Genomic DNA, 10,108 nt, shown 5'->3' with positions numbered 1-10,108 from the left:
CCTCCCTCACCCCCCACTAAGTTTGATGTCATTTAGGGATATCATTATGAGCTGAGGCTATGCAGACAAAAATGCATGTGGCACACTGCCTACAGAGGAAACACTCTGACTCCACCACCGTCACCACCACCACCACCACCACCACCATCTCTATAACCTCCACCAGGAAAAATCAAGCCTTCTATATTTGAAGACATTATTCAGGTCCAAATACAAGCCTCTACAGCCATTCTTTAATAGAATCAATTCTCAACCCAATCCGCATATAGTCCCTAAAAATCTCATTAACAAGCCACACTAGTAAGTTTTGAAAATCTCTTTGGGCATTGTTTACACTTATAATTAAGCCTGGTTGATTCTCCTGTTACAAAAAAAAGTGGAAAACCACAATAAAATCCATTCTCAGAGAATCCAAATCCATCTCTTTTCCTTGGCTTTCAGACAGTAGGAGATACAAATTTTGATTAAAACTCTTTAAAAAACTTTACCCTCTTTGATGGGCCCTGGAATGGTTAACAATGCCATACAAGTGGGAACAAGAATTCCAGGGGCAGCATGGCCTTCAAAGTTCATGCCAGCAGATAGGAACTCTGGATCTCCTCTGGGTCTCACCAGTGACCCCATTTATCTCTCCTCCAATGACCAGGCCCAGCCATCATCTTATTAACAAGTAAACAAGTGAACTAGGGCTACTCTTAATTGTGTATCCCTGCCAAAACTTCAGTTCCACCTTCTCTGAAACTCCTTTCTTTTTTGTTACTTTTCAAGCAAAGACTAACACAGAAGAGAGGTGATTGCTCCTTCCACAAAGCACAGCATAATAAAATGTTTGATCAAAATATTTTAATAAAGATTCTTTCTGACATAGATACACATACAAATGGTCGTACATAGCTGTCATAGTCTGATTGACCTATTTCATATATATATCATTCTTTACACATCCAAAACCCGCCAGTTGATCCATCATAGCTCCCAACTCGCCATCCAACCTGACAAACTGCATTTGTTTTATCTGCAAGGAGTGGAAAATAGCAGGACTCCATTTTTAAAAAAGGTTTTCTTGATTTTCATAGGCTAGAAAGGCAGGCAAACAGCCATGCAAACTAAAACTGAAAGCTCACTTTGGGTAAATAGCTTCTTGCTCTTCCTTAGTTTTATTTTCTTTTTAAATTTTCTCTTTTTTTTTAGAAAAATAACAAAGGATTTCACACCATAGGCAAATCAAACCAGTCTTTTAACTTAAATAATTCTCCACAGTTAAAATAACTTATATATGTACATATATATTAAAAGCAATTAAATTAGACCTTTTAAAAATGCACAGCACAGCCTGGAAAAATATTTGCTTAGCATGTTCTTACTTATAGGATCTATTGCTGTGATGTCTTTCCCTTTTAGAATGCAAAGGAGTCCCCTTTCAAAAAAAGAGATCAATTCATTCATCAATTAAGAATACACCTGTCCTGTAATTTTTGGACTGAAGCAATTTATTAAAGCTCAATTTAAATACAGGGATGATGCAACTGAAAATATCCAGGTGACCTTTGATAAACCTAAGCAGCTCAGATACATCAATATGTCTCTTCATACTTGTTGGCAAATAAACCTTTTAAACACTTGGCACACAGTATAAGTTAATCTATAAAACAGAATTTTAGAGGCATTAAAAAAATCTGCACATAAGACCCATGACCTTAACACATGATAAATATTGTTGATGTGGAAGGGTCATTGAAGAATAACAAATAAATACCATGAATTGTTAATACATCATTGCAGAGTGAAAAGTAACAAGGTGCACATAAATATTTTTAAATGCAATTCTTTCAGCCACAGTCAGTTTTTTATATCACTCTTGCCAAAACTTTTGAGCATTTTCACAGGATTAAAGTTCAGAGACAACAAAAAATACAAGTCTTTTCATAGCAATGTGTCTCTTTCTGGTTTTTTCCCCCACTTAAATAAGTCTACATTTCAAGTTTTTCTCCTGGCTCAGAATCAAATTTATTTTCAAGTGCCCTTTCTGATTTGTCTGAATGACTATTCCGTCCCACAAGCCACCCAACCCCGGACTCCTCCTCTGCCCCTCAGGACTAGCCAAATTCACAATTATTAGTAGGATTAGTATCTTGCCATTGAATAAATACCCTCCACGCTAATAACCAAGCGACTACTTCCCAACTTATTTTTTTAAGCTTCCTTGCGGTCTAGGCTGCCGCCAAAGTTGCCACTTTTCTGAGAAAAAAAGACATCCATACTTCATCCCAACTCCACCTCCCTCCTCCCTCCCTCCCCACCCCAAAGACCGAGATTCTGGGGGTGTCAAGGCTAAAAGTCCCGTTTGTCTCTGATACTTCTCCTCAGTTCTCGCCTCTGCTTTGTTTGCTTTGCAAGTGTTTCACAACTACGAGAGGACCAAAATAAAAGGGGTGGGGGGGCAGCTTTTCACTTTCCTCTAGCTTTTGGGTCGGTCTTGTGTTTTCCGGGGGGTGTTTAAGGCTTCTCCGTGCACTGTTTGCAGAGGCTGGAGGAGACGCTGTTAAACAGGGCGCACTTCTCCGGACAGGAGGCGGCCGGGGGCAGCCCAGCGCTGAACGGGTAGCCGGCAGCCTGCTCGTAGGCGCCGAGCGCGGGATGCAGGGCAGCGGCCGCCGCCGCCGCCGCCGCGGAGCTGGGCAGCGAGGCGGCCGAGATGGCCTGGCCCTGGTTGAGGTAGGCGACGAGGCGCCGCATCTCCTCTAGGGCCTGCGCCTGCATGAGGATGTAGTTCTTGGCGAGCAGCAGCGTGGCGATCTTGGAGAGCTTCCGCACCGAGGGGCTGTGCGCGTAGGGGATGACCGCGCGCAGCTCGTCCAGCGCGTCGTTCAGGTCGTGCATCCGCCGGCGCTCCCGGGCGTTGATGTTGAGCCGCAGCGCCTTCTGCTCTTTGGATTTCTTGCTGCTGCTGCTGCCGCCGCCACCGCCGCCGCCGCCGCTGCTACCCCCGCCGCTGCAGCCGCTGGGGCCCCCCGGGGGGGCGCTGGCGCCGCCGTGGAGGTGGGCGTTGGAGCAGCCCTCGGCCGCCTTGGCGCCGCCGCCTCCAGCGCCCGGGGAGGCCCGCGGGTCGCCGCCTCCGGCCCGCAGCACCAGCTCGCAGCGGCCGTCGCTGTCGTCGTCGGGGCTCTGCTCGCCGCCGCTGCTCTCGGCCACCGAGCCCCGGCTCGCACTCTCGCCGTATTTGAGGCACAGGGCGGCCCCAGCCGGCAGACTGCTCAGGCTAGGGTCGCCCCCAACGCCGGCAGAGCCCACCAGCAGCCCGGGGACGCCCACCCCGCCGCCGCCGCCTCCCGCGCCGCCACCGCCTCCCCCAGGCGGTGGCAGCAGCAGCCCTGCCCCCTCGGGGTCAGCCGGCTCGAAGCAGCCCAGGGGCGATGAGGACGACGACGCCGGGCGCTCCCGGGGCGGCGGCGCCAGGGACAGGTCCATGCCCGGGGGCGTGGAGCGGAAAGCCGCCTCCAAGCGCTTGGCGGTGGAGGCGCTCAGGCTCTTGTGCAGAAAGAGGTCGTCTTCGCCCGCGGCGGCCGCGCCGAGGTGCAGCCCGCGCTCCATGGTCCGGCGCCGGCGCGCAGCCCCGGCCCGCCGCGCCGGCCGCCGCCGCCTCGGCTGGGGAGTCAGGCGGCGCCGCAGACGCGCCCGAGCCGGGCTCCTGGGCTGGTGCGCGCGTCGGTCCCGGTGCTGCTGGCAGCCCTCTCCCCTTCTTTTTCTTTTTCGCCTTCCCCCGCGCTCTCCGCCTCCTCTTCTTCTTCTTCTTCGTCTCCAGCCGATGGTGCTGGCTGCTGGGGCTCACCATGGGCCGCGGCCCCGCATGGTGGGAGGGTGGGCGCGGAGGGAGTGGAGCCGCCGCCGCTGCCGCCGCCGCTCTGAGCCCAGCCCCGCGCCGCCTCTCCGCACCGTTTATCTTGCTTGGATTCACCTTCAAGAGATTTCCGGACCCATCAACCAGCCGCCGCCACAGACGGGGGAGTCTTTTACATCATTATCTCTGAGTAGGTTATTATGAAGAAGACTCGCCTGTTGGGACAGCGCTTTCTACCCAATCAGGTTAACGTTTTAATTAATAGGATTAAAACGGTAACAAACAATCGCAGGCGCTATCTGGCCGCGAGTCTGAATAGTTTCATTTCCCAGGTCTGAAGACAGGCAGCAGCTAGAGCTTTATAAAAGGCGCCTGCTCCATTATTCTGCGTGCCATCTGTATACACAGCTTAGCGCATATGTTTGCAAGGCGCTGGGTCCTGTTAGTAACCCAACAACTGCCTTTAGCTTGACATGTGTGGCGACTTTCACTCATCAATGAGCACACTAAAAGCCCTACTTAGAGCCGAGGATGTTCTTTGCTCCTTCAGCAAATTGTAGATCGGCGGCAAAGCCTGGGAGTCCCGGGGAAAGCAGACGCCCCCATCCGCTGCACCCCACCCCCACTGCCCTTCCCTCGCCACTGCTGTCTCATCTTGTGCTAAATTACCCTTGCGGGCGAGAATTATACTCCACCCCTGTTCGTAGAATGACTCTGATCTGGATTTGGTGATGGGAGTTTCAGGGGGGAAGTAGTGTCCCGCTGGCTTGCCCAAAATTCACCCAAGATTCTCGGCTAGGAAGAGAGCAAAGCAGTCGTCCCCCTTGAACACACCGCCTTATTTCCACCCGCACGCCCACTGCCCGTTTCCATCCGGATGGGGGGGGGGAAGGAAAATGGAGAACAACTCGATTATGCAGCCCATTAGATTAAAAAAAAAAAAAAAGGAAGGGGTGCTTTTGCATTGGTCTCCAAATAACTGCGACAGTGATGGTGATTATGAAGCATACGATTTCCTGAACGAGAAGAAACTGCTTTCTCAAACTTTCCTCAAGATTAAAATCCAGTTGTTTCAGAATGGCCAACTCCACCAGGAGTCAAATCCTCTCACACACCAAGTGGGGCATTTGTGCGTATTTATTTACCCGGAAACATAACCGACAGCTAGGAAGCTGTTCAGGGACCTCTGGATCTGCCTCGGTTGTTCTTGCAGGGCTAGGAAGGGGAGAGCTGTGAAAACAAGTGCTCCTTTCCGGTTGGGAAATGGTACACGCGGTCCTCTCGCTCCTGAGTTCGAGCTGGGAGCAAATGGTATTTAGCGGCTGGTTTTCATCCTCATGACACAAGTAAAAACAATATTTCCCAACACCTCCGATAAATCTTTCTTATGTGGCAGAATTACTGAAGCCTATGAAATTTTTGGTTTCTCTGGTTTCATTAAAAACCTTTTAATTGTGGCTTTCAGAGTTGGCCCCAGGTGTTAGACTCTTTTCATTACATTTTGCTCTAATGTGATGAAATTCTAATTCTCTCCTTACCATATGGTTAAATTTCCCCACTGAGAATTAGTTGAAAAAGGAGAAATAATCTATTAATCTCTGTAATAGATTCACAAATGAGGTTCGCCACAGAACCTGTTTTTCAATGGTAATATCAGAACCGTTGGGCACCTTATTTCATAAAGGAGGGGTGAGGACGACACAGGGGCGTCTGCATTTTCACCTGGAAAGAATGAAAAGGGGCTCAGCGCTATCTTTCCAAAATAATTGCCTGGGTTTCAGTCTCATGGGGACAGAAATACTACGCAGTCGTCGGTGACTTTCGCGCCTTCGGATTTACTGGAATCCAAAGATTGGGAAAAGGCTAGCGGGCTGCGGGAAGCTATCCAGCCTACGACCCAGGCCGTTGGTTCTGGAACGCTTGAGCTGGCCCACGTGTCTCACTGGGGACTTAAAAGCACGTTTACGTGCAGGGCGGCCTCTCGCTCACCACTTCCCTCCCACTCTCCCTCCCCTGGCGCTCGCAGCTGTTAACCTCTCCCTTTAGGAAGCTAAAGACACGCTCCTGTTATTGTTTTTCAATTAGCAGCTTTGTTTTCACTGGGATCATAAACAAAGGTTCTCTATAAACGTAGGTGAGTCTGTGTGCCTGACAGTAACTTACCAAAGTCCTCTGGCCACTTACCGAAGGACTCAGGCTGGCACCGTCGTGGCTCTGGCCAGACTGGCGACACGTCCCCGGATGTCTGACATGGTTTCTCCAGCCACCCTGCCTATCCAGTGGGCCGGCACTTTCCGCGCGACGCCAGCATTCCTGATGGCCCTTCAGTGGGCCCTAGATGGGCGAAGGATCGAGCTTGCCCGGGTCCCGTAGCAGCTCAGGCTTAGCTACCGGCCGCCAAACAGGGCCGTGCCCCGCAGGGCCGAAATGGCCGAGCCGGAGCCCCACCGAAGGTGGCAAAGCCGCCGCCTGCCCTGGCTAGACCTCGGACCCTCGCCGGCCCCTGGTCCTTCGCCGCTACCGCAGAACTCAGCACCGGAGCGCAAGCACCTCGTGGCCCTTCCCCGACCCCACCTCCACTCCTCTCTTCCACCTCCCTGCTCTCCTTGGCCATCCAAACTTGTGGAACAAACTTTTGCGCAACTTTATTTCACTCCGTAGGAGCCAAAAACCTCTCTCTTTGGTGGTTCAAGAAAATCCCCCTGGTCTCCCCGGAGGAGGTGGCTGCTTAATAGTCCCTGGAAACTTAGCTTTGGGAAATGCGGGAGAATTTATAGAAGCTCTAAATGTGGGCGTTATAACAACCGTCGGGGAATGGTCTTTGAGGTTTATGCACTCGTAAACTTTTGCTGATTGCTTCTGGGAAGTTGTCAGGCACTTAACACTGCATTTATCTTACAACGCAATGAGAACACATCTGTCTGGTGTCTCGTGACCTGGTTTAATCGTCGCCACCCTAAGTCACCGCCTGGCTCCCTCTCCTCGCTTAAGTGGGATCCCGCCGCCTGGTTTCTACCCGCAGAGGACTGGTGTAAGCTGCTCACTTCGTGCCCTCTGGCCGCAGGCGCACTGGATAACTGTGCTTGAACTTTATTCCGCCAAGAAGCTGGGAAAGGGCCGGGGCTCTGGAAGGAACCAGCAAATTAGAAAGGTAGCAGTGAACAAACCAAAATAAACACCTTCTGGCTGCCCGGGAAGAACGGGCAGGAAATGAGCCCGCGGCGAAAACTCCTGACCCACAGATGACCCCTCGAGAATGCTGCCTAGGAAGCTAAAGACTCGGACTCTGCGCAGTTTCAGAGACGGTCACTGTGAGTTACCAAAGCACTTGGGGGACAGGAAACACGGGGGACAGTCTCCTCCACCCGCAGCAGGGTGCAGGCGGCCCAGGCCACTCCGCGGGCTGGAAGGGCGGGTGGGCGTCCTCCACCCACACCCAGTAGGGCACCCTCGGCGCTGCCCAAGTTGGCGCTGCGAGGCTCATTGTCCCCAGCACATCCGGACAGGGAGCATTCTCTGTGGATACCACACTTACAGACGCCAGAGCATGTTGTGCAAAGATGAAAACAGTTTTGTTATAGCAGGAGGGAACATACCTACAGCTTTGAAAGGATTCTAGAATATTCAGCAACCATCACCGCTGAGAAATTAGGGCATTGGAGACCAAACTAATTTTTTAGGTCATAATTAAACTTCTTAGTGATCATCTTTATTAGTATTTGCTTGAAATTTAAAATAGGAACCTAAAGAAACTAAGAAAAGAACACAATCTAATCTACTTTTAAAGAGCAAACCCAGGAGTTTTTGTTATTTCTATAGCCCTAATAAACAGTTTACTTATCTAGATTAAAAAGTTAGGAGAACCCCCTGAACACTGGGATTTGGGTATCTGTGTGTGTTTTCTAAAGGGGAAAATTGTCCTGTGTGTGAGAGAGAACATTCTAAAAAGTAAAAGCAAAGTTTGGCAAGAATGACATGAACTTTCGCTTGGGAGCTGCTCTGGAAAAGCGAATTTCCTTGAGAGTGATGGGAACCCTCTCCGGGCTGCGCTGGCCTGGAGGAGTCCCGCCTGGAAGGTCGCACGTGGCCGGAACCGCAGAGAACCCAGCGTGGCTCCCTCCAGGGAGGTCGCCGGGGGAGTGCCGTCCCGAGCCCTCCGGGACAGTGGCCGACGCGCGGAAGCAGGGCGTGCCCCCAGCGCCCATCCGAGGCGCGCTGACCTTGAAGATTCATTTGCCTACCCCTGCCCTGCGCCTGCCCAATGCTGTCTGGTGGCACTTGGGTCGGCTGGAAGCCTGCACAGCTGAGGCTGATCGTCCTGCACCTCGCAGCGTTTGGGAAAGCTGGATCTAATCGGCGGCGGAAAGATTCAAGCCCATCCCGCTCCTCCAGTCAAGCCTTCCGGTCGTCGTTTTGTCGTTTGTCGTTTGCTTTTTGTGGATACTGCTCACCCTCTGCGCCAGGTCCTACACAGCTCACTTGCAAAGCCACAGGGTGGTTGCACGTGTGTCTTGGGGATTGGCCGGGCTAATGAAGAGGGCAGCGAGGGTCCTGGGGCCGTGGGAGCTGATCACTCCTGGCAGCGCGCCAGGGGCCCCTGCATATTGCAATTGCTCAGAAGTGCGTGGCAATTCTTTGACTTTGACCGTGGAAGACTTGAAACCTGTTGATCTAAAGTTGTTTCGGGAAATTTTTCCTTCTCTTTATTCTAAAGAAAAGAGGTTTGACCCTCAAGACTGTCGGGACAGGCATAGAAGAGAAACCCTCAGGGAACCAGGAGAAACAGGTTTTCAGCACAACTGTGCGCCCCACAAGGGCGCGCAGGCCCGCCACGAAGGACTCGTTTGGCTCCCGCGGGGGCTTTCCGATTATGGGGACTCTTTAAGGGGAGGGGCGCAGGAAGGCAAGAGTAAAAACTTGGCGCTTGCCTATCACGCAGAGACCCCAGAGAACAAGGGGATATACCGATGGAGATAGAGGAAGACCAGTGAAGAGTTTCTGAAGAGTTCACTCCCTTCTTGGTTACTTGGGACATATTCCTGCATTCAGTTGCACTCCCTGAGGGCTGATATACGTATTCGTGTTACACGCGTTTCCTCCCTGGAACCATACCTTCACCGAATGTTGGAAAACATTGTTTAAAAGAAAAATTGTTCGCACAAAAAGAGGTGAACAATTTTAAGGCTTGCTTTGTGTCCACCAATTAAGAAGCACCGCAGAGCGTTCGGTTTGGCGTTGGGATTTTAGCGCTGCGATTTAAAACCCACAGCGCCATCTCCTGGCAAAAAGGAGAATAACGAGGTGGACGACAATAATACTTAAATGCTGAATATGAAATATTCAAGTATGAGACACTTTATTTTGCGCCTCCAAAATTATTTCAGTGATAAATTGATTACTATTATAAAACGTGAGATGGAAATTTATGATCATTAAAAGTTGTCAGACACAATCCTGGAAGCTAGTTATTTGTAAATAGAAGTTTGTTATATTTACACACACACAGTTTTTACAGAGGCAGATATAGTTCTTATTCTAAGGACTTATGATAAAATATAATTCCTTAATTTGTCATAAATACATAATTTGAAAGAAGAAAATAACCACAGCTTAATTTCTAAATCAGGACTTTAGCCATTTTATGCAAAAGATACTGTAACTTTATAAATACTCAGTGCTCTCAGGAATTAATTGGCTAGTGAAATCCAAGTGCTGAATATTATTGAGATACTTTAATCACCAAAATATTTCTTTTTCAAGTGTAGGTATTTTCAGTAAAAACAGTTCTCTTCTTTTGCTTTCTGTGGATACTACTCACCATATATGGTAGAAAGGAGACTAATGGGAAATGATGGTGTGTTGAAATATTAATTCTCCCAATAATTCATCAAATTTTACCAACCAACATTAGTAAATAATCTTCCCCATTTTTCTCAAAGCGCTTTGGTTTTTCTGTTTAATAGTCTTCTCATCACACAGCCTTTCAGAATGCTTATTTAGGCTTTCTGAACTTAGAATATCATCTGAAGCCAAATCATTCCCCTCAAATTTAATGCATGCAATAGAATTATGGCTACCTAACACTTCTATGAATTAAAATATTTCTGAAGTGTATTTTCACAAGCTTTGATCCCTTTTATAAATACAATCAAAATCCAGTAAAACTTTGAGATGATATCCTAATTAAAAACATTTCTACGATTAGATACACAGGCCAGCTGCTTGTAATACAAATAAAAGTAGATATGCTTTCGATAGTGTACAAAATAT

General features: G+C 49.4%; 1 protein-coding gene across 1 annotated transcript; it reads right to left on the bottom strand.

Moving 5' to 3' along the window:
• Window positions 1–2,308: 2,308 nt before the first annotated feature.
• BHLHE22 (basic helix-loop-helix family member e22) lies at window positions 2,309–3,591 on the bottom strand. The gene has a single exon (XM_040625529.1). It carries the CDS (start codon window positions 3,589–3,591, stop codon window positions 2,497–2,499), a length of 1,095 nt encoding a protein of 364 aa, XP_040481463.1. The 3' UTR covers window positions 2,309–2,496.
• Window positions 3,592–10,108: the final 6,517 nt, after the last annotated feature.

Source organism: Ursus maritimus, unplaced genomic scaffold (genome assembly GCF_017311325.1).
Source record: "Ursus maritimus isolate PB19 unplaced genomic scaffold, ASM1731132v1 scaffold_9, whole genome shotgun sequence".
NCBI lineage: Eukaryota > Metazoa > Chordata > Mammalia > Carnivora > Ursidae > Ursus > Ursus maritimus.
The sequence above is the reverse complement of the archived record's forward strand: the minus strand, read 5'-3'. Positions and strand labels throughout refer to the sequence as shown.

Bases quoted from the DNA above. Each gene is read 5' to 3' on its own strand.
- BHLHE22 (XM_040625529.1), bottom strand. From the start codon at position 3,591: ATGGAGCGCGGGCTGCACCTCGGCGCGGCCGCCGCGGGCGAAGACGAC.